The sequence below is a fragment of the Salvia splendens genome, chromosome 4, assembly GCF_004379255.2.
Source record: "Salvia splendens isolate huo1 chromosome 4, SspV2, whole genome shotgun sequence".
In the NCBI taxonomy this organism is placed as follows: domain Eukaryota; kingdom Viridiplantae; phylum Streptophyta; class Magnoliopsida; order Lamiales; family Lamiaceae; genus Salvia; species Salvia splendens.
The window spans coordinates 15,606,891-15,630,498 of record NC_056035.1 but is presented as its reverse complement, the minus strand read 5'-3'; the positions used below and the strand labels follow the sequence as shown (position 1 = coordinate 15,630,498).

Here is a 23,608-nt window from a genome sequence, read left to right as displayed (position 1 = left end):
TCTATAAAAAACATAACAAGTTAGGAGTATAATTTTAAATTCAAACTTATATAGACAAAATATCATTACGTAGCACCCCCACCCCCCATCACACTTTAACTATGATGTCACAGCCAATTATTGTATTATCTCACAAATTAATTCATGAAATATTGAATACTTATATATGATATAACAACTTCTTTATCTCACTCTTAATTCTTCATCTTGGTCATTTTAATAGTACTATTAATTTGATTGCATAAAATATTTTATTAGGATCAAAGGAAATGAATGGTTTGTGGAGAGAAATGAATATGTTATTTATGAAGAAAACAAGAGCTCTCAATAGTATATACCTTCTTCGTTTGCCAAAAATAGAAATTTCTGAAACGGAATATGTTTTAATGAAAAATTGAAAGTAAGAGACAGAAAGAAAAGTGTGTTAATGAAAAATGAGTCTCATTAAAAATGTTCTCAGAAAGTTTTTATTTTTAAGGAAAGACAGATTAAAAAGAAACGTTTTTATTTTTAAATCAATGATAGTTTTATTTAAATAATTTAATAATAGTAATAATACTACTATTATTAAATCTAATACACAAATATATTACTATATATTTCAATGATTAATAACAAATATTTATTGTTATAAATAGATTCAATCAGTATAAAATTATACTCCCTCCGTCCCGAAAGAACATGCACTTTGGGTTCCGCACGAGTTTTAATGCAAAATTGGTAAAGTAAGAGAAAAGTAGAGAGAAAAAGTAAAAAAAAGTATTGTTAGTGGAGAACGAGTCTCACCTCATTAGAGAGAAAAGACTTTCCAAAATTAGAAAGTGCATATTCTTGTGGGACGGACTAAAAAGGAAAGAGTGCATATTATTGTGGGACGGATGAAGTATTGATCAAATTTTCAGTTTTCTCGATCATAAAATTAATAACTGTTATACACGTTATATTTTAATAAATAATACATCACATATAAAATATATTAGTAAATATAAAAACTGAAAGAGCTTGAAAACAAAAGAAATATAAATAACGAATTATAGAATTGAAATTTACTACTGCAATTAAGTAAAAGGGTAATAGTGTAAACATTTTTTGATCATTAAATAAGGTAAGTAAATGATTTCTATTCATCTTATTTATATTTACTAAAATGTCATTTTATGGCCCACTATAATGTGACTGCATAGCATTGATTGTTAGTTTTTTTATGGAATCGTAAAAAAATGACTATTTCGATGATATTTTCAATTTTTATGGACCTGTTTTTTAAAAAGGGAATGTTTTGGACCAAATTTATATTTTAATTATATACGTAACCTTTACTCTAAAATTAATATATAAAAATAGATTATATATATTATTATCTATTTTAAATGAGACTCTTAATGCACACGACATAATAAATGTTAGGGGCAGTTAACGCAGCCAACAGATAAGTGTGTCGAATTAAAGCGCCGAGCTAATTCACCTCATTTCCTCACAACAGACAAAATTGGTCTCGCCAAAATTATTATCGACAAAATTGATAGACACAAAAATAAAACTGGTTCACAATTTCTCCTTTACGTCTCCGGAGCAGTTTCCAAATTCCTATCTAATTTTCATCTGAATTCGTTAATAATTCGGTTTCAATTCCATTTACTTTCAACTTTCTTTTGTTTACGTTGCAATTTCATTGCTGGATCGTAATAGAGTGGTGGTTTTTATGTGAATTTTGGATTATATATTAAATTATGGGGCTGGGCGATGCCGATCTTCTCGACGACGGCGACGGTGGTGGCAAGGCGTCAGATGCAGTTGTGCCGTGCTCGATTTGCTTGGATGTGGTGACGGATGCCGGCGTCAGATCCTGGGCGAAGCTTCAATGCGGCCATCAATTTCATCTCGGTGGGTAATTAATTTCGCAATTTGCTCAATGATGCTTTTATCTGCCTTACTCCATTGCATTTTCATTTATTTTTTTGGTTGCAAATTTTGTTTTTTTTACCGTACTCCGTTGCAACTGTTAATTTTTTCCCTTGTTTTTTTGGGTGCAAATGAGGTACGGGAGATGACTGGATTTATAACTTAGTTTAGGTGAAAAGATAATTTTTTATTCAAATATAAGAGTTGCTGAGATTGAAAATTTAGTAAAATGGAGTTCATTGTACGGAATTATGCGGTTAGTTTGGAGTATTCATTTATGGGTTTAGATGACCTGTTTTAGGATATGGGAATCATGTTTTCATATGAATTTCAGTTCTTCGGAGCTGCAGAGCAAACATTAGCTGTAAAGATGACCTATTGAATTGAAAATCAAAGTTTACTTGCCACCGGCAGAGAATTGGTGAGGTTAGTTCTGTGTATAAATCCAATGCTTGGTGTAATTTAGCATTTCACATTTATCCAAGTAAAACAATTGTGGGAGACCTGAATGTACCCTGTTATTCTGAGGCTCTCCTGATGAATAATGGGGACATTCACTGTATTATAGTACTTCCTTTTGTCCACGAAAAATAGTCATCATTGGTGCTACTATTGTGAAAATAGAATGGTATCATGTTATAGTATTTGTAATGATTAAAAAATGTATTGGAAGTGAAGAAAGTGAGGGCAGAATGGATCCCACATATATGTAGTTACTATAGATAGAAAGTGACTATTTTTTGTGAGTAAACCATATGGCGAAAAATGACTATTTTTTGTGGATGGAAGGAGCATTGTAAGTAATTATTACTAACATCTTGTGGATTGGGTTGGTCGAGGTGGTGGGTGATTCGTTATATGTTCATCTTGTGGATAGGGTCCCATGTATATGTAGTTACTATAGATAGAAAGTGACTATTTTTGGTGAGCAAACCGAAATGGTAGAATATGACTTTTTTGTGGACGGGGGAATATTATAATTGATGATCACCAACATCTTGTGGATTGGGTTGATCGAGGTCGTGCCTTGGTTATATGTTCATTTGTCTACTAATCACTGATAATCCACGAGGAAGAGTCGTGGTTAGGATGGACTTGTATGTTTTGGTGTGACTGAAGTGTGTATAGTAATGATGAATACACTAAATCTCTCTCTATGGAGTGATAATGGTAACAGAGCGCTCATAGTAATGCAGTTCAATTGCCGGATCTCGAAATTGTTGGATCTGATGCAAATTTCACACTGCTTTTATGATTATGCCATTTATGAAGTTGAACGCATAATCAAATAGTTTTACTTCTACCAGGGATTCAACTAGAAACTTTGTTGGTTTATGTCAAGCACCTTTCTTGCCTACTTTTGTGCTTATCTAGATATTACCATCATGTTTGATCTTATAGAAGTTAACCAATGCCAAACAAATCCAAACAATTGTCAACATAGATGTATCATTTTAGATTTTTTAGATTTTCTTTTGGCGATACAAGATACATCTATAAAATCTTAAAGAGCTACCATTAAGGATTCAACTTTTGTAGGAAAACCAAGATTGTATCTTATCATTTTTCATCTTTAGTGAGTGCATTTGTGTGTATATTTATCTGGGGGTATTTTAATGCAAATAAAAATCTAAGGGGTATTTGGCACTTAGGCAGTTTTGGTTATTTTAGAACCATGGTTGTGACAGAAACATGTTAGATCTCTTGAGTTGTTTATGTCCTTTCGTTTTTACTTTGACTTTTAAGAACAGTTTTTCAGCATGAGGTTCTTTTAATTCATTGACCATCCTCTTGGTTTTGTTGTGGCACCTATTTTTAATTTCATGCCTAGCCTCATATGAAGCATGAGATGTACACACTAATTGATTAGTGTTTCGAGAATCAGAATGTGGTTGTTGTGTTATAATTTATTCATTGTATGCATTGTTGTGTTATAATTTATTCATTTCATTGTGTGTGATCTGGCAGATTGCATAGGCTCTGCGTTTAACGTAAAGGGAGCAATGCAGTGCCCTAACTGCCGGAAAATTGAGAAAGGACAATGGCTCTATGCAAATGGTGGTCGTCAATTGCCTGAGTTTAGCACAGATGATTGGGCACATGACGAGGATCTATACGATCTAAATTATTCTGAAATGGTAATTTTCTGAATTTATTCATGATTGTGAGGGTATAATGATTTTTGCTGTTGGGAAATACCGTCTTCTGTCCTTAGTCAAGTAAATGGTCCGCTTTTTCCTCATCGAATCTGCCTAACTATTGAATTCAAGTAGCATAATCTTGATCCTTTTCCCATTGTACCATCCCAGATGAGTTTCATCTCTATGAGTACATTTTGTTCTAATGAGGCTATTCCTTTTATGATGTGTTATGTCATTAACTTCTTGCATGGTTTTGAGTTATTTGAATGTGCTGATTTGTTGGAATTGTGCAACTTGTAAAAGTTGGTGGTGGTAGATATGAGTTTTATCCTTTGTCCACTTTTACTTGTTCTCCCTAGTGATTAGTCTAAATTTCATATGTAGAATTTATATATAAACAATCTTTGTTTACTTTGACTCTACAGACGTTTGGAGTTCACTGGTGTCCTTTCAGTGGTTTAACTAGGCTTCCTTCTTCTTTTGAGTAAGCCTCTTCCCTTATAAGTTTGATGTTGACCTCGAATTTCATAGTATGTCTCCCCTGGGTGTTCAACTACACCACTAACGATTCCATTTTCTATTGAATGTTTGTGAACCAGTGCTAGGATTCTATAACAATAGAGATTAATATATTATGGCATTTATTCCAGCTGGTATCTCTGCTAATATATGCATGCGTCCAGTATAACTGGATTTTGTGGAGTCTGGAATATGAATCTTTAATTCCTGAAAGCGCATGTTGGTTATTAGCTGTGAGAAATTTCGCTTTGCTTAAATCAGCAGGGGCTGGAACAACCATGTCTTTTGTGCCTGCCCTAGATTTTATGAAGCCTGTAGTGAATTTTGTATCAATTTCGGCTAGGTTTGTGTTTGTAGAAATTCCTTCAGCCGGTTTTCCCCCTGCTATTGTATGTGCTCATTTTAACAAGGTTTCGGAAATCTTCATTTCATAAATTGAACACACCTATTCCAATAGAATGGTTCTCCATTTCTCATTTACAATATTTTATCTACAAAGAGAACATGCTGATAAGTAAGCGCCAGTATGGCGGATGTTGGAGAGTTTACCTTTTGTATCTCTTTGGCATCAATGCTGCATTACATATATGTTGACTGTCAGTTCAACTATCATCTTTCCCCTTGTACGGTTGTACCTACCCAGTTAACAAGTCTTTTGTTATTTGTTTTTATTTGCAGTGAAGGAGAATTTACATCAAGTGCGTGTAAGTTTTTTTCCTCAAGTTACTGTTAAGGCTTACTAAGTTTGTAATAATAAGATGGTGGTTTGTTTTGTAGACCATGATCATGTCGGACACCATGCTCACTTTGTGGAACATGGACCCGTGTCCTCTACAACTCATCCTTGTCCGTATATTGCATATTTTGGGACAACTTCAACATCCAGTGGGAATGTATCTGATGGGTCTAATTTTAGTAATCACTGGAGTGGGCTGTCTGCTCCAAGTGAAGTACGGAACTCGTATGCTTTCCCTTCAATGGATGCCCATTATCACAACAATTGGGACCACCCTTCTCATCTTGCTGCAACCAACCGAATTGGTAGTGCAGATCAACCACCTATTCCATCCGTCAGACATGGAATGCAGCCTTTCGTCGTTGGTCACAGGTTAGTAATTGATCAAACTTTAATTTTGGCATCAACTCAGGTCATCTTGATTGGAAATATGTTGATAGTGGGTGCAGCTAGTTGGTATTAGCCCTATTACCACTGATAGGAAAAATGGGAAGGAGATTGATTAATCAGTGTGATGTTTTCTTACAGCGCCGCTAGCAGAGCTCCCAGCTCTATCACTTCATCAGTGCTTCCACCGTACCCTGGTCCAGTTGCTCGGCCCCGTGACCGTCCTCCACTTCAAGCTCATTTCCAGCAATCCAGTAGTGCACGTGCCTCGCTTGTTTCTACTGGACATAGATCTGCCAGCCATAGGGGTTTGCATCAAGTTCCCCCAGTAGCCTCATCATCGGATGGATTTTACTTCTTTTCATCGAACCCATCTGGAATAAGTTTTCAAGATGCTGAACATCCCCCACGCGACCACTTTCAGGGTTGGGAGCGCGAGCAGCAGCCAGGTTTCCCTGTGACCCAGGTTGATAGGGATTCAATCTGGGCACCTTTCCACCACCACGCTTCATCCAATTCTGGCACCAGACCAAGGCAGAGGCATCGGTCTGAGAGGATGCCATCACAAAATCAAACATAAGTGTTAAATCATGTTGCAATGAAACTTTGATTCCTGTTGCTCACAACTAAGAACTGAGAACCCGAATCGTATATGCTTGAGCTACAGTCCTATAATGTGTAGACTTATGAGTGCGGCACTGCAAATATTTGTGTGATGGTTGTGGGTTTTGGCTTGCTGTTGTTTCTGAGCCATTGGGGTAAATAACACCATGTTCTTAAATCATTTGGGATTTTAACAAACTAATTGTGGCAACGATCACAAACCTTTATGGAATTATGTGCCAAGTTATGGTTTAGTAGTCTGACTGAAATATTACTAAATTGATAATCTGGACCCCAAATCCCATCTGAATGTATCTTGAACATATCCAAGTTTTTGTTTAATAAACTAGACAGCTAGACACGGCTGCCAGTCTACAAAATTCATTTCAATCTTTCAACCGCAAATGCACTTCAATCAGAATGCACCTGCCAACCACAAAATTAAGACCACATTACTATCCATGAACTGACAATAGAGCTGACAGGCATAAGAATTCTATGACAAAAAAGGTACAGGGAAATAGGATATACCGATCTCGATTGGCTCCGGCTCACACTGGCACTTCCACGCATGGATTGATGGGGCTGCAGCATCAACAGTTAGTGAAACATATACTAACCATGGCTGGTGTCATTCTAAAGCAATCTAATCATGGCGACTATAACTGCCTGGCAATATCCCAAGCTTCTTCACGTAATTAACTTACTGAGGAATCTTGGGGGTCTGGAAATATTATTCAAGATTACCTACTACAAAGATTAGGTGCTACAAAATATACTTACTGGCGGTGATGCTGCAGGTCTAGACTTCCTTGGGGATCTACAATTTTCATGAAGGGTAAATTCAAAACTTCGAAGATGAATCTTGTAAACCTCAACAAAAAAGCATTTATCGCATTCAAGATGTCGAGTAATATTGAAATATTTAGCCGCTACCTGACTGAGTATGTACCGTAGCATCACTCCTAATTTATAAGATCACATCAACCGAGGAAATTAACTTGAGCACTAATAAGTCAAGTTATCGACGCAAGCTATATTTCATCCCCCAACTTACTTCTCACACCTTTTATATGCATTGACCACATATAGCATATACTAAAATGAAATTTACCACCTTGGTTTTGCCGCAGATGCTCATCGACTTGCAGCTTATTGCCAGAAAGAAATGAGTAGCAAGAAACTGAGCACCGTAAGCCATCAAGTCCCTAACATGCAATCCCCAGAGTGCCACGAAAAGCCAAATCTAGAAACAAAAAGGCAATATTCATAATCATAAAACCATATCCTTGAATCCAACATATCCTTTTAACCAAAACCCTCTCCATTGAGTTCAAAATATTGGTACCACAATAAGGGACCAGAAGGGGCAGAAAACACAATATGTAAACAAAAATCAAAACTAAACTTCCCAAACTGAAGACAAATCAAACCAACAATCAATAAAGCCCATTATCTACTTTCCACTCATCAGGAGTTCTTTCAAAAAAAGATGGATATTTTGGAAGTAAAGGGAGATATATCGTACTCAATTCATCTCAGTGTAATTGAATTGTTTTTTAATATATAGATCATTTTCCCATCTGTGGGTTAGCTAATAGCTACATATATCCTATAAACAGATCATCAAAAGCACTCCTCTTTATCTGATCAACCAGCTATTTGTACTCTAATTTGGTTTCACATCCATCATGTTAATAGCAATTCTTATGTTTCTTTGGCGAAGAAACATAAACTGCACATCTCACAAGATGATTCGATACCTTGATACGGAGCGAGGAGACCTAGATTCTGACTTGGATGCAACAGACCTTGAACGAGATCTAGACACATCTCAATGGGAAATTTTATTCCTTGGAGAAGCACTGCTTGATAGATTTAGGACAAAAGATAAATACACGGATACAGAATAGCATGTCAAAATTATGAAAAAAGTTAGTTAACCTTCTACTCCTGTCCTGATCTTCGGGGCTGCGAGAGATACTTCTGCTTCTGGAGTAAGGACTCTTACCAGGACTCCTGGAGTAACTACGTATCCTGTCATACTCCTCCACCTGGATTTAAAGATGCATCAATAACCGAGGAAAAAGCAAACTGAAGCTTCTTCAAACTTACCCTTATATATGCCCTTGAAAATTGGTTACGGAAAAGCGAATCATCAAGCTTTCTTATCTGCACAAAGAACCAGCTGAAAGATCACCAAGATAGGCCACATAGATAAAGGGGGAAGTTGACTAAAAATTTGCCAAAATTCAAACAAAAGTCAACATGAGCAACTAAACACAGAAGTTATTATACACACTGCATATTTCATGTCATCGTAGTTATTATAGTCGACAACTCCACGCATTCCTGAATAGTGAATACATTAAATAAATTCATACATCACCAGTACAACCACCTTCAGCAAAACATTGAATATATCTACAGCTAAAACCATCACAAGAGAGCTTCAGGGTGGTTAGTGCAGACACATAATTAACAACTTTTTAACTGGCAACAATTAATGCATGTTCAGTGGAACCAAGTCCGCAAAGCTAGTAGTTATAAGAGATAATATCTCACCATCACGATCCGGTAAACTTGAGAGAAACAAACATCTCCAGCTCGACGCATGTGATCCTAAGATCAGAATCAGCAAGTAAGGTGCAAGCATTAGCAAGTCAGTGGATACATTTGTAATTATAGGAGAGACGCCATTATAGATACAAGAGAAAGCAAAAGCAAACCGTTACCTTCAAGTATTGCCAAGAAGCAGAAGAAGGAAGTCCAGTAACCAGCACTGAAACATCACGAATTATACTAGATGTCGACAAGGAAATAATAAGATTAAAATCAAACTATTTATCCAACTGCAATTACCCCGGTAGTCAGAATGCTTTGAAACTCCACCACGACTACTTCCACTGTTGTAACTACTGTGACGGTCATACGATGATGATCCTCTCCCTCCATGAGTAGGTTCAACCTGCATATTGATAGAAAGAGTCGGAAGCTAACTTACGAGGCACAGGAGCGAGCAACTGTATCATGGTAGAAATAGTATATAACTCACCCGTAAACGACATCCATCAAAATCATAGCCATCCCGGCCATGTATGGCATCATCAGCATCACGAGAGTTTTCAAACAGGAAGACAACCGATTGAGAATTTCTGGTAAAGTCAGAATAAAAAATGAACCAGCCCAGCATCCAAATGGGCAAGTTCTATCTTTTGACAACCAAGTTACTTATCAGAGCAAGAAATACAGCATTAAATAGCTTGCTCGCTCAAAATGGTGCTTACCTCAACAAAAGCATAACCAGGAGGTCTTGGAGGCATTTTCAAATTGATATCAACAATAGGCCCATACTGGAGGGGAAAAAACAAAGATAAATAGTAAGCACAATTGCACAAATAAAATCATAAAATCAAAACCAGAAATAAGGGGAACCTGTTAGAAAAGATACAAAGAACTGATTATCATGAACCAGAATCCAGCATGAAATTGTTTCAGCTGATTGTATCCCATAAAGAGGAGCAGAGGATTGATCAGCAGCAACTGGGGATAACTTAGGGAACATAAATTATTATTATTAAGGGAAGAAAAAATGATGTGATTGCTTGACCTCTATCATAATCACTTTTTAAGTGGTGTGATGATAATCAGATTATCACAGTCAATGTGAAAGGTGGATAACCTTCATGGGCAAAGTTTGCAGGGATGTAACCAAACATACCTAAATATATGTGCAATTTTCATTCTAACATTTGCAAATAACTCTTTTATCAGAGCAAAACATGGAGTACATATTATAGAGTTTTTGTAGTATTTGTATGAACAAGACAAGTATTTAGAAAAATATCCATAAACATAATTGCACAGACATGTGAATATGCATATTAATATATAAGTATAGAATAGTTATAAATACAATTGAATATGCACATAAGCTACATGTATTTACAAATAGACAAGCATATTATGTTATCATGCACCAGCTATAAAGGAAACACTAAGGTTTCAAGAAGATTCAGCACATTCCTTCTTCATTCAAGTTGATGGAAGCTGGCAATAATGTTTCTAAGAAAAAACTGAGTTACATGTAGTCCAACCTTGTAAAATATATCTTCAACTTCACTCTCGCGAACATCACTAGGAAGATTGCCAACATAAATTGTCCTGCTTGACCGCCCCATATTTGCTGAAAAAGATGAAGACGTCCATAAGTATATATCATCAACTGCATTGCACATGAGATTTTATGGAGGGTTTTTGTAAAGGGAAAAAAGTATGAAATGACTACATGCGTATCGATGCAATAATATATTGAAAGGAAAAAGAAGTGAAGACAAATATAAACCCTAGGGAGCAGCAAACATAATTGAAGACCGGAAGATAGGCCTAAAACTGAATCACATCATCAAATATATAAGAGCAAATTATCAAAACAATTGATAGGATTGCAAGGCATTTGCAAAAAAAAACAACAATGAGCAGGAAAGTCAGGGGATGGAATTACAATGCGTATATTGGAATGAAGAAGAAATGAGAGAGGCATACACATACCTTTTGGATCCTCAACAACGGAGGGTTTCTTCTCTTCTCTTCTCTTCTCTTCTCTTTGGAAAGACCAGAGAGCAGAGTGAAGCCAGAGAGAGCTCAGACCAAACGGTAAGATATCAGTTCATTTCATTTCCTTTTTCGGCATACCTCAAAAGTTTTAAAATTTCTTCAATATTTTTATCACATACACAAAAATTAAAAATTGTTTTTTATATGCTAAGTTAAAAGAATGAAACTGATAATATGATTTCAAAAATTATAATGAATTACATTACTAAAATTTTGAAAATTACATCACCATTTTATTAGCATATAGAAATCTACCTTTTTATGTAAGCAAAAATTAATGATTAAATTAATTTAGAAAATAACACTCCATATTATATTTTTAAAAATTATATCACCATTTCATTCTAAATCTATATTTTACATAGGAAACACATTTTTATTTAAAAAAAACTAAAAAGTTAATTAATTAAGAAAAATTACATTACAATCTTTAAAATCATACCACCATTTTCATTCTGTGTTTATTTCTTTAATTGGGAAATATCGCATTTTTTAAAATGTTTTTCATAAGAAAATTCATTCTCATAGGTAACACTTTCTATTACATACATAAAAAATAAAAATGGTTTTCTATATATTGAGTTAAAAGGAGTAAAAAAAACTCTATCCTCAAAAGATTCAAACTCGGGTGTGCGCGATTGAAGACACTTATTCGCGCCTCCTTGCGCTACTAACGGAATATCCTACCTTAATCCTCCCCTTTAAGAATTTTCACCCGTTTGGGAAATGGAATATAAGAGTATCGTCAAAGTTTTGATATTTTTCTGCGCATTTTTTGGTTGAAATCAATTTGTGTTTTTAATAGCAAGTAAATAACTATTTTTCTGTGCAAGCAACAGAAATGTAATTTCCTGTTGGTGGTGTGGTTAAATAAAAATTAAGAATGTAGTATCATTCATTTGAAGAAGCGTTTTGGACCTGAATTGATACCATTAGATGCTATCATAAAATAGTTACTGGAATCAATCATATTGCAAAAGAGGAATTGAATGTGCATAGAGGAGATATCATGCAAAAGATGAATTGAATGTGAATAGAGTTTAGCACACCTAGTTAATAGTTAGCATACGGCGCCATACATAATCACTCACTTGTCACTCGAAAACGACACTGTATAGCTGGTTTACGACAGCACAAGACATTATCTACTGAGCAAAGCTCACCATATTACATCAAAGCTCATTCAAGTATAAGGTCTGGCTGTTCTAATACACATCCTGCTTCAGAATACAATTCCTTCAAAACCGAGAGGGTGGTGGAAACCTTCAAGTCATGTTCATAATAAGCAAAGTCAAATGTAGATCTAACCCGACCAATTAGCATGAGTGTCCTGTTCAAGAGTGTCGAAACAAAGGTGTTTTGGGTGAATTCAACACAACGATGTTTAGCCTATGTAATATTGAGACTACGTGCAAGTAGAATATTGAGTAAGCACTTCCCAGTCCAAGTAAAGACGTTCCCATGTATTGTGAAAAGAAATAGCCTTGAAAAATGTTACTAAACAAGGGGTAACACAAATCTAAATATATCTATAGCCAAAATTACAAAGAGGGAGGAAGATGAGGTGGCATTTTTTGCATAACTTACTCGCCTGTAAGGCTGTAACAAAGGGGGCGTAATATGCTTGGCACTCATTTTCCGACATTCTTTCTGTTCCCGTGGCTAACAGGGGATGCAGGAGGGCTTATCCTAGTTCCTAGTCTCCTTCCAGTACGCTGGATAGCTGCTTGCTTCTGGCGTTGACCGTTGCTCTTCCTTCTACTACATCATCATTGAACTAATATGATAAGCCACAGCATAATATTCTTATGGAGGACTAATACTGAATTACTAATGTAGAATCTCAGTAAAACTAAAAGTACATCAATCAAGAAAACAAAAGACATTACAATTGCAACACACTAGCATTAAGATTGATATTAATATCTCTTTCATTAGTGAAAGGAAGGATGGACTATTTGGCCTAATTAAAGATGCTTTAGAAGCAGCTGTTTTTTTTTCTTCCGTCTCTGAACGCAGGTGACCCACTCATGATTGCAGATTGTTTAGACTTCTCAATGTCAAAAGTAAAAGGGCTACATACATTGTGGATATAGGAAACTAAATGGAATAAACCGAGGAAACACAGACCAATATAAGTTGATGAACAGTCAAGCCAGTTCCAAATTTCTTATATATCTCCTCTCATATTTCTTTTCTGAGAAACCACACACACACACATATGCAGAAGTTACAAATTAACCCTCAAAATAAACTCTGACCTTGCAAACAGAAGTCCAGCTGTAAGCACCATTCCTCCAACAGCCCAAGAAATTCTCTCACTCAATGGCATATCAGCAATCAATTGCATAAAATCCTGGACAACCTCAGTATTCTGGTCTCCACGTACAATCTCATAACGTGAAGATTTCCAGGAATTTGCAATATAATCTAGGCTACTCTTCCCTCCATAGCACGGAAATTCACCAGGTTCATCGAGAGGCTTGACAGAGAAACCTGCAGCATTGCAGAGCTCAGTCCCATTAGAGACCCACTCTGAAGCTCTACCACAAACAAAGTCACCTTGGCCACATGGTGCTAGTACCTGAAATATGATTATCCGATCAGCAAATTTACTAAAAAAATTAACGTTTAAAATAAAATTCTATTCCATCATTCAGTAATACCAACATTATGCACTATCACTTTTAGCAAAGCCCAGCTAAAACAAAAGCAACCTGCGCTCTTGCATGACAAGTTATTTTGGATAATTTAAAAGCATAGGCACATATCATAGATAAGAATATGAGGAAATTGCAAAAATGTAAAATAAAAAGTGCAAAAAACCTGTGTCTTTCCATCAATAGCAAAGTATGCTGTTGAACATGCTTCATAGATCCTATCACAAAATGATGCACAGATGTTAGGAGGTCCTCGCTGTACCCCCACCCTTGGATCGCAGATAGAACATTCCAAGAATTCCCATAAATTCAAGCACTCTTGGCTTGCTTCTCCAGACGATGCAAGTCTCCTGATGGACAGCAAAGCAGGATGCGTCTGAGTTACATCACAGCATGTCTTTTTGCGGAAAACCCTACAAAGTGTAAGATCTCTGGGACCTTTGCTTGCTTTCTTGGGGGGTTTGCCTACATTTGAAAATGGGGGGAATCGACCACCGGGAGAAATGCAAACTTCACTTGTTTTACCTGCAGTGAGAGTATCTAAAATCAATGATGCACTTCTACATAACTGACGGGCTTTTTGAGGTTTTTTTCATTCCATTCCATCTAAAATAAGGTTCACCGGCATTTCAAATACTTGAAGATAAAGATCGCAGTGGAGAATAGCACCTTGAAGTGCTCTTTCCTCTTCTCACCTAACTTCTCTGTTCTAGAGTCTATTAATCCTTGCATATTAAACAACAAGTGGCTATTCCCATCACTTAACTGAGTGAACACTATCATTCTGTTGGGATAAGTTATCCAGTAAGCATTACTAATACTCTATAAGTCTCCATCCATTTTATAAACAAATGAATTGATTGTAAAAATTGGTATAAGCTCCCAACTTGTTGTTGGGCTCCCCAAGAAAGAGGCAAGAAGTCCAATCACTTCACTGCCGCACTTCCCCTAGCCGGACAAACCATTTTACGTTAGTTATTTTAGATAAATTTTTAATACTATTAACTAAGACTTCCTGTTCACACAATCTACAAAGAAAGATATATATCACTGAAAGTTCTTTCCAATAAAAACTTGGAAAATAGGTGAAAAGTACTACTATATCATTGGGGGAATATGGGCATTTCTTCAAGGACAATTAGGACACTGACTGGACCAATCAAATTCCGCAACAAATTGGCACAACCCATTTCAGATACGAAAGTACCTGCTGCTAAAGTTTATGATCCAGTTAGTCTGATCTAAGATAAGGTCCTGCTCTCTATAAATCACTAGAGATGCTTATCTAATGTAGGGTACTTTTGGTATACTGTTGCCTGTAGTACACCATAGGCAATATTTGGGCAAACTTAAGAGTGGATTTATGTGCAATGAATCATAAGGGATGTGAATATGATCGAGTAACATTGGTCAATGGTGAAAATAACCCCCCCCCCCTCTCCTGTAAATCATACTATAAATTTCTTATTTGCAAAGATAGCTCATACACAATTCAGAGAAGATGAATCACACAAAGAATAATATTGATGGATTTTTTATTTTTTGCTGATAACGTTAATGAGTCATAGGAGCTGAATGATCTACTCGCCTCTCTTAGTTTTCAGGTTTAAGAGACTGCCCTCATGCACTGATAATCTGGTATTTACTCATGCCCTGTCAAAAGTGTGATCTTCAACTAATATTCTACACTTGCAATACATATATTAATACAGTGTACCGACATATGAAGTACTGGATTGGATATTATCACCTTCAGTCCAACAATCTAATGTTTATCTTCACATCCAAAGCCATGAGCAGTACATGTTCAATATTAGTCATAACTCTTCCCACAACATATATGAAAAATGATAAAATAGTGCATGGTATGATGGTACAGTTTCATCACGTTTTCACAATTTTGTAACATACTTATAGCAAAAAGACATACTCCTATTATATTTCTGCAAATTCTGGAGAAAATTTGATCACAGCATGGAAAACTGATAAGTCATATCCCATATAGAAACTAAGAAGCATTGGGATCATTGTATTTTATTTTTCCTCAAAAAAGAGAGGATAAATGATGTTTCTCCATTTATCCCTGCATAGGGATAATATATTAAAAACTTGGAAAATGCTGGAAACTAAAACCCCAAACACAATTAGTCTATCCATTTCTCCACCTTTTTTCTTGAAAGAAGTGCATTCACTCTCTTCTAGAACACTACTTGACTACTTCCCAATACAACAACAAAATAACAGCTGATTAGGTGTATCACAAATTGCGATCTTGCGCTTCATCATTGAATAACACAATCCTTAAGAAGTTCCGTACATCGAGACTTAGGAATCATATGAACCAATTGAATCAGAAAGGATAATTCATACTTGCACTTTACAAATCGTTTCAGAATACAAATCAGCCATTAAACACGACACGCTCTGTACAAAAAAACTAACCACCTGAAAAGTTATGAACTCTGAGAAACAGAACGAGCAATTAAAGAGCGTATAATCAAGTGAAGATCGAATAAGAGTGAGATAAGCACTCACCAGCGCACTGGAACCAAAAATTGATGGAGTTGAGGAACAAGAAGATGCAGAAACGGTGGAATCTCCTCATTACAATACTCGATTCTGTATTATATTGTGTACAGTATTGAATTTAAGGTATAAACTAGAAAGGAATCGCGAACTGAAAATCTTGCATTCTGACCATGGCATTGACTCGTTGTATTTGGAATTGGGAGAAAAATCACTGCCTATTCATTGTATGGCTCGAAATAGAAATAGAAATAGAAATAGAAATAGAAATAGAAATAGAAATAGAAATAGAAATAGAAATAGAAATAGAAATAAAAATAAAAATAAAAATAAAAATAAAAATAAAAATAAAAATTGAAATTAAGTAGCACTACTATAAACTCCTATGATATTGAAATATGAATTGGAACTGAAATCGGAATTGAAATCGGAATTTAAGTTAAAATTGACATTGGAATTTATTAAATTGAATTCGAAGAATTGAATTTCACAAATCTTTTATTTAGTAAAATACTTATTTTGTTAGATGGGGTGTATTCATATCCTAATTCTAAATATATGCAAAACACGTTGTTAGATTAACGTAACGCTTTATCTAATACTCCTCTTGGTTAGCTAAGATTAATTTTATTGATAGAGAGAGAAAAGAAGAAATTAGATTAAAAGTTAAAGAAGAGAGAGGAACCATATATAAAGTAAGTTGATAAAAAAAATATATTAAAATAGTATACTCTCCGGTCCCTAATAAATGTCTCATATTTTCTTATTTGAATGGGATTCAATAAATATCCAATTTCATCTTAATCTTAATATACTTAAATAACACCCATAAATCATGATAATCACACTCCTCGTCACTTTCATTGGCCGAACTCAACAAGAGATCCATACCCTTGTCGGAGTTGTATCAAAAGCTAAAAGTGGAATTTTTCTAAGTTTCTCGAGGTGGCTATCCTGTCGCGAACCGACAACCATGTTGTCCCATAGGTGGTCAAGCAACCCCATGGTTCGCAGAACCTACTAGCACAAGTTAGCACACAAAGAGCTTGCATGCTACCAACCAAGTCATTTAGGTTTCCATCGGCATCCAACCAAGGCTAGTGTTGTTATTTTAAAGGTGACGTGGGTGACTGATCGATTAGCACGTAAGGAGTAGATAAGGGATTTGGATCTCCTGTTGTGTTATTGTTCCATACATTTAATATTTTATAATAAAAATTAATATTTTAATTTCATAATTTATGAATTATTTAGGTTGTATGGAACACCTGCCCTGCAAAAAAGTATTATAAATACTCCCTCCATTCATGAAAATAATTATTTTTTCTCTTACTTTACCCTCTCTTCATTTTAACTAACTATGGAGTATCATTTTTTTCAAAACAAATACAGAAAATGAAATGTAACAAATTTTTTGGGATGAAGAGATTGTATTTTAACAAAACAAATAAAATCCTAACAATTATAACAATAAATATAATGGAATAAGTTAAATAGTAGTAATATGAAAAATATCAGCTAACTTCCTATATAAAGTAAACGTCTAGATCCCTATCATTATTCTCTTGCAAATCTTATCGCCTTCGTTTCAATTGTTTTCAATCTTATCTTCACCCAAGCTAATACTACTTCTACTGCTACTAGTACATTGTACTCCTATAAATTAGATGTGTAGGTGAAGGTGGGAAAATGCCTATTTTTAAAATGAAACATGAGTTGGGACTAAAGTTTTTTAATTTGTATATTTAAAGTGAAAATAATATTTTAATTTGATTAAGATTTGGAACACATAATGAATTAGAAAAACAAATATGCATCAAAGCACACAATAGGAAAGTAATGATCTGAGGTGTAAACTTGGAAGCCTGAATTGGGCTACAATGGAATTGGGTAGGAGAAGTAGTCTTTTTAAGATATCAAAGGAGCCCATATAGATGTACATGGCAATAATGAAATTATGTTTCAGCATCGGGTCGGGATTACTTAGCTGATCATTGTGCAATAAAAAGTAAAGCGATAGAAATGGAATAATTTTAAAATCAAAATATAGATTTGATTAATTAACATTAATTTTAAAATCAATATTAGCTAGTGCAATAGCAATATATGTAGAGTATTTGATATCACCTCACCAAAATTCAAGAACATTAATTTAACCTATATAAAAGAGTAGTAGTACATTTTATAAGGAACCTCAAATTTCCTAGTTAATTATTAACCAAAGAAAACTTGAAAACAAATTTTAGTAGTGGTCTATAAATTAAAGAAAATTTAGACCTTTAATGCCAGATTCCCCATGTGACTATACTGAGTTAGTTAATTAACATTAACACAAAGAAACTCTATATACTATTGGTCAAATGACTGGAATTATAAGAGATAAACAAAAACCGGGCGTAATACAATTCAAGAAGGAAGAACAGAAACTGAAAATACAATGAAAACAATGAAATCAAACTTAGCCGAGTCGAGGAAAGCCCTCTTTCCAGAAGACGAGATACGCCCCGGTAGTGCGCTCGGTTTGGCGTGTCGTCCCTAAAGATAAAACGGCAACGTCTCTGGTGAAGCAGCACCGCTATCAGCAAAGCTCCGGCGAACTGAAAGAGAAGAGGGCAGAGCTTCGGGAAGAAAAGACTATGCAGAGAGAGTATGATGCTTTGTGTATGTTCTATGTTGATGCAAGAAATGACTAGCCTATTTATAGGCCTAGTCCACTGCATGGGTCAACTCAGCCTTGATGGCTGTCATCATGGCTCATCATGGCGTGGCTGTAACGGCTGGCCGTTACGGATTTGAAAGCTGGAGAGGTTGACGATGAATCTAGACGCGATACATGCCCAATTCATCCGTCACACGTGGACTTCGTTACATGGCAACCTCGTAGACTTTGACTGCGTCATAGTTGACGATGTGTTATGCCACTGGTCTCGCTGACAAAGCGTTGGTCCAAAACATTAAGTTTGGGCACAAGCACCAAGCCCAAAGACCACCCAAAAACCAATTGCCAAGATCCAAGAACAAGAGCAAGAGCAAGGGCAAGGGCACGTGCACAGGTTGGCTTCTTCAACCCATCTTAGTCCATTATAATTATTAAGTGTAGTAAAGTCACTTAATAAATACACATTAAAAGATGTGTCTAATCTCCTATGTGGGATAATTAACACTAGTTAATTACTCCCTAAGCTTTAATCTCATAGCTTTATTAAAAGCTACAATGTGACCAACTTTAATTCACTTTTTCTCACTCACCGTAAATCGGATTTGAGAAAGTGAATATACTACGGTCATCTACGCGGAACGTAGATCGACGCTATATCATTTAATTTCCAAAAATTAAATATCTCATCACATTTATTATTAGTCAAATTTCATTGACCGGGCATCTTAAATTCAAGATTCCAATAATCCTCCACATGAGTGGAAAAAGCCAAATGCATATGCATGCAGACACAAGCTCAAACCTCACGAGGTATATAAGTATAAGGATAGGTAGTTTTTGGCCTTGAACCATCCATAGAGAGCACCATCGGATACACAGGAGGACTAGTAGCGAGATGCTTTGAACTATTCCTCCACGGCGTGTACCGAGACAATGATGTTAACACTTAAACACCTCAACCTCTTCCGTTCTTACAGTTTGTGTCCATTGCGGTCTTGGACACCACTTTGGATTCATAAATGCGTTTTGTGAAGCGACCACACTTCGCATTTACATAGGTGATTCTTAGTCAAGTACCTTGCCCTACTTGGTCTCTTTGAGAACTCCATCTCTTTGAGATCCTTAAGAACCATTAAAAGTCATATACTTAACCTTTACCACTTAGGCAGGTTTTTCAACACTCTATTGCTCTTTAGGAAATAGATGTAGATGAGTGTTTCTCATGAACTCTCATAGCTTAGTTTTCCCGTTGAACCGAGTTCTTGGGATCTCCAGTCATCATGGTTGGGTTACCACTATGATTGTTCTTTCAGCTTGTGGATTTTAGACTCATTCCCTCTAGCAGTTTATTCATTTGATCACAGTTTAACCCTTTGGTTAGCGGATCCGCTAGATTATCTATTGACTTTACATAGTCAATTGTAATCACGCCAGTTGTGATCTAATGCCTCACGGTGTTGTGTCGTCGACGAATGTGTCGAGACTTACCATTATAGAAGCCATTATTTGCTCTTCTGATAGCTGCTTGGCTATCATAGTGAATTAACACTGGAGGTGCAGGCTTGGACCAACAAGGAATGACCTCTAGGAAATTCTTAAGCCACTCGACTTCTTCACCAGCTTTATCTAAAACTATGAATTCATATTCCATTGTTGATCGAGCTATACAAGTCTGTTTTGTGGATTTCCACGAGACAGCACTACCCTCAATAGTAAAGACGTATCCACTTGTAGAAAGTGTGTCTTTGTTATCGGATATCCAGTTTGCATCACAGTACCCTTCAAGTACCGGAGGGTATCTCGTAAAGTGTAGCCCGTGATTTTGAGTATATCTTAAATATCTCAAAACCCTTACAAGAGCAGTCCAATGCTCTTTGTTTGGATTGCTCGTGTAGCGTGCTAATTTGTTCACAGCGCAAGCGATATCGGGTCGGGTGCAATTAGTCAGATACATAATGCACCCAATGACCTTCGCATAGTCTTCTTGTGCGACAGGTTCGCCTTTGGTCTTGGTTAAATGAACATTTAGCTCTATTGGTGACTTAGCCGGTGTGCTATCATAAGCGTTGAATCTTTTTAGTACTTTCTCAACATAATGAGATTGTGTTAAGGTGATTCCTTCAGATGTTCTTAGAATTTTCATTCCAAGAATTACATCGGCTAGACCCATGTCCTTCATGTCAAAGTTTCTTTTTAACATGGCCTTCGTGTCGTTAATCACTTGGGTGTTACTACTCATGATTAACATATAATCAACATAGAGACACACTATAACGTATCCATTAATCGTGTTCTTAATGTAGACACATTTGTCACATTCGTTGATTTTAAATCCATTTGATAACATCACGTTATCAAATTTCAAGTGCCATTGCAACGACGCTTGTTTCAATCCATAGAGGGATTTAACCAGTCTACATACTTTTTTCTCCTGTCCAGGTACTACGAAACCTTCAGGTTGATCCATATAGATTTCATCTTCAAGGTCACCATTTAGAAACGCAGTCTTAACATCCATTTGATGAATCTCAAGATTGTGTACAACAGCAATCGCGAGAAGCACTCGAATTGATGTAATCCTCGTTACAGGTGAGTAGGTATCGAAGAAATCGTACCCTTCCTTTTGTTTAAAGCCTTTGACTACCAGTCTAGCTTTATACTTGTCCACTGTTCCATCGGCCTTAAACTTTCTTTTAAGGACCCATTTGCATCCTAAAGGTTTAGCATCTTCATGAAGATCAACCAACACTCATGTGTGGTTTAGCAAAATTGAATCAATTTCGCTTTGAACAGCTTCATTCCAATGCAACCCGTCTGGGCCTGCAAAGGCTACTTTTATCGATGTTGGTTCTTCGTCCAACATGAATGCAATATAGTCAGGACCAAATGTCTTTGGTGTTCTGACCATATTCCCACGTCGCAGTGTTGCCTCATTCGGATCAGGCCTTGCACGTTTGCGTGAATCGGGCTCTATCTCCAATGGTTTAGAGCTGGTGGTTTCATCCTCAATTCTTGTCTCAGAATTGGATGCTACGCTTTCCTTATTTTTACAAGGAAACGTATTTTCAAGAAATATATCGTTTCTTGATTCAATCGTTGTTCCTACAGTCACTGTTGGAATTTCGGACTTGTGGACCACAAATATGTATGCACTACTATTAAGTGCATATCCAATGAAGATGCAATCAACCGTTTTAGGTCCGATTGTAACTTGTTTGGGCGGGGGAACCATCACCTTAGCCAAACACCCCCACACTTTGAGGTATTTGTAGGATGGTTTCCTTCCTTTCCATAGCTCATAAGGGGTAACATCTTTGCCCCTTGAGAGGGATTTTATTCAAGATATAGTTGCCGGTCAAAACCGCTCCCCCACATGTTATGTGGTAATCCTGAAGTCAGAAGCAGTGCATTCATCATCTTTTTTAGAGTTCGATTTTTGCGTTCTGCAACCCCATTAGATTGGGGTGAATAGAGAGCAGTTGTTTGATGAATTATGCCACTTGCGTTGCATAGTTCTTTAAACGGGGCTACATATTCACCTCCTCTATCACTTCGAATCATTTAAATTTTACAACCAAATTGATTCTCAACTTCGTTCTTATAATTCTTGAACGCTTCTATTGCTTCATCTTTGCTTTTCAAAAGATAGATGTAGCAATATCTTGTTCAATCATCTATAAAGGTGATAAAGTACTTTTTACAGCCTCTTGTTTGCACAAATTTTAAGTCACATACATCGGTGTGAATTAATTCAAGGGGTTTCGTGTTTCTTTCAACTGAATGAAACGGGCCTTTAGCCTTTAGGTCGTTTTTGCTCACGTCAGATTCAATGCGCAACTTCACGATCAGTTCTTCAAGGGTCATTTCCTTTCGCTTGTGCTTAAGGTAGCTCTTGAAGTCCTTCCAACTAGATGGAAGCTTCTCAATTATCGTGCCAGAAGTAAAGTTTTCTTTCAAGATCATCCCCTCGGCGGCGAGTTCGTGGATGATTATTTGGAACTCTTGTACTTGGTCTATCACTGGTCTTGAATCGACCATTTTGTAGTCCAAGTACTTAGCTATTACAAATTTCTTAGTACCGGCATCATTACTACGGTACTTTTTCTCTAGGTTTTCCCACATTTATTTAGATGTGGTTACATTAGAGTATACATTGTAGAGGCTATCATCTAATGCACTTAAAATGAAATTTTTACATAGATAATCCCCTTTGTGCCATACGTCGTAGTCGGAGAAGACCTCCAACCTTGTCTCTTGATCGCTTGGCGTGGGCGGCTCATCTTCCTTGAGATAGTGCACGACCCTCAATGTTGTCAAGTAGAACAACATCTTCTGTTGCCACCTCTTGAAGTCGGATCCTCCAAACTTGGAGGGCTTCTCGGCGGGAGGCATCATTCTCGGCATCAAAGGCACCGAGCTTAGTCCTTGATATGGACCGTTCATGTTGGCTCTAGTTGAGCCTCCAAAGTTTGTGTTGAGCGTATTGCCCCCCACATATGTTGCCCATAGATGACCCCACATTCGTGTTGATCCCAATAGATCCAACACTAGTATTGAGCTCGGAGGCACCAACACTCGATCCATTAAAGTATCCAAAGGAACCACTAAAAGTGGAACCTATCGACCCACCAAAGGTGGATCCAGTGGATGCCCCAAAGGGGTTGTCCCATACCGAAGAGGTATTTGAGGCAGAAAAGGGAGTGCCTTGTCACATCAAGGTTGATGAGAAAGCGGCAGCAGTGAAGGCGGCGGTGGCCGGAACAGTGGAGACTGTGGTGGCCGGAACGGTGGAGGACTGTGGTGGCCGGAACAGTGGAGGCGGTGGTCGCCAGAGTAGTGGCAGCGGAGGTGTTGGCGT

At 36.6% G+C, this 23,608-nt stretch overlaps 3 protein-coding genes across 13 annotated transcripts; 1 reads left to right on the top strand and 2 right to left on the bottom strand.

Moving 5' to 3' along the window:
- The first annotated feature begins 1,449 nt into the window (after positions 1-1,449).
- Positions 1,450-6,520, top strand: LOC121798810 (E3 ubiquitin-protein ligase RFI2-like). Of its 3 annotated transcripts, XM_042198004.1 has the most exons (7): positions 1,745-1,884; positions 2,237-2,328; positions 3,871-4,040; positions 4,469-4,527; positions 5,241-5,266; positions 5,340-5,670; positions 5,827-6,520. In XM_042198004.1, the coding sequence occupies exons 3-7, from the start codon at positions 3,906-3,908 to the stop codon at positions 6,263-6,265; spliced, it is 990 nt and encodes a 329-aa protein (XP_042053938.1). In that variant the 5' UTR covers positions 1,745-1,884; positions 2,237-2,328; positions 3,871-3,905; the 3' UTR covers positions 6,266-6,520. The 3 variants fall into 3 exon arrangements, with proteins under 3 accessions (XP_042053937.1, XP_042053936.1, XP_042053938.1); XM_042198003.1 differs by lacking the exon at positions 2,237-2,328 and having other exon boundaries at positions 1,450-1,884; positions 5,241-5,260; XM_042198002.1 differs by lacking the exon at positions 2,237-2,328 and having other exon boundaries at positions 1,452-1,884.
- Positions 6,521-6,538: 18 nt separating this feature from the next.
- On the bottom strand, positions 6,539-11,110 carry LOC121798812 (serine/arginine-rich splicing factor SR30-like). Of its 5 annotated transcripts, none has more exons than XM_042198015.1 (14): positions 10,840-11,110; positions 10,386-10,474; positions 9,577-9,641; positions 9,344-9,419; positions 9,151-9,256; positions 9,024-9,070; positions 8,854-8,910; positions 8,404-8,460; positions 8,233-8,342; positions 8,052-8,153; positions 7,406-7,534; positions 7,072-7,108; positions 6,820-6,873; positions 6,539-6,714 (listed from the first exon to the last, which is right to left on the bottom strand). In XM_042198015.1, exons 2-10 carry the CDS (start codon positions 10,467-10,469, stop codon positions 8,123-8,125), a joined length of 633 nt encoding a protein of 210 aa, XP_042053949.1. In that variant the 5' UTR covers positions 10,470-10,474; positions 10,840-11,110; the 3' UTR covers positions 6,539-6,714; positions 6,820-6,873; positions 7,072-7,108; positions 7,406-7,534; positions 8,052-8,122. The 5 variants fall into 5 exon arrangements, with proteins under 5 accessions (XP_042053949.1, XP_042053947.1, XP_042053948.1 ...); XM_042198013.1 differs by having other exon boundaries at positions 9,344-9,443; positions 9,576-9,641; positions 9,724-10,474; positions 10,840-11,066; XM_042198014.1 differs by having other exon boundaries at positions 9,344-9,443; positions 9,576-9,641; positions 10,840-11,065.
- An 802-nt stretch (positions 11,111-11,912) lies between these two features.
- On the bottom strand, positions 11,913-16,313 carry LOC121798811. 5 transcript variants are annotated; one of them, XM_042198006.1, is made up of 5 exons: positions 16,101-16,313; positions 13,732-14,090; positions 13,167-13,489; positions 12,493-12,666; positions 11,913-12,235 (listed from the first exon to the last, which is right to left on the bottom strand). In XM_042198006.1, the coding sequence occupies exons 1-4, from the start codon at positions 16,168-16,170 to the stop codon at positions 12,537-12,539; spliced, it is 882 nt and encodes a 293-aa protein (XP_042053940.1). In that variant the 5' UTR covers positions 16,171-16,313; the 3' UTR covers positions 11,913-12,235; positions 12,493-12,536. The 5 variants fall into 5 exon arrangements, with proteins under 5 accessions (XP_042053940.1, XP_042053943.1, XP_042053941.1 ...); XM_042198009.1 differs by having other exon boundaries at positions 11,913-12,168; XM_042198007.1 differs by having other exon boundaries at positions 12,497-12,666.
- Between the last annotated feature and the right edge of the window lie 7,295 nt (positions 16,314-23,608).

Excerpts from the sequence above, each read along its gene's own strand:
- LOC121798812 (XM_042198015.1), bottom strand. The coding sequence starts at position 10,469 with ATGGGGCGGTCAAGCAGGACAATTTATGTTGGCAATCTTCCTAGTGAT. Across the intron at positions 9,420-9,576 it reads CCTGGTTATGCTTTTGTTGA|GTTTGAAAACTCTCGTGATG; the intron begins GGTAAGCACCAT and ends GGTTGTCTTCCT. Across the intron at positions 9,257-9,343 it reads TTGATGGATGTCGTTTACGG|GTTGAACCTACTCATGGAGG; the intron begins GTGAGTTATATA and ends ATCAATATGCAG.
- LOC121798811 (XM_042198005.1), bottom strand. The coding sequence starts at position 16,170 with ATGAGGAGATTCCACCGTTTCTGCATCTTCTTGTTCCTCAACTCCATC. Across the intron at positions 14,091-16,100 it reads TTTTTGGTTCCAGTGCGCTG|GTAAAACAAGTGAAGTTTGC; the intron begins GTGAGTGCTTAT and ends CTCTCACTGCAG. Across the intron at positions 13,490-13,731 it reads CTATTGATGGAAAGACACAG|GTACTAGCACCATGTGGCCA; the intron begins GTTTTTTGCACT and ends ATCATATTTCAG.
- LOC121798810 (XM_042198002.1), top strand. The coding sequence starts at position 1,731 with ATGGGGCTGGGCGATGCCGATCTTCTCGACGACGGCGACGGTGGTGGC. Across the intron at positions 1,885-3,870 it reads CGGCCATCAATTTCATCTCG|ATTGCATAGGCTCTGCGTTT; the intron begins GTGGGTAATTAA and ends GTGATCTGGCAG. Across the intron at positions 5,671-5,826 it reads CCTTTCGTCGTTGGTCACAG|CGCCGCTAGCAGAGCTCCCA; the intron begins GTTAGTAATTGA and ends GTTTTCTTACAG.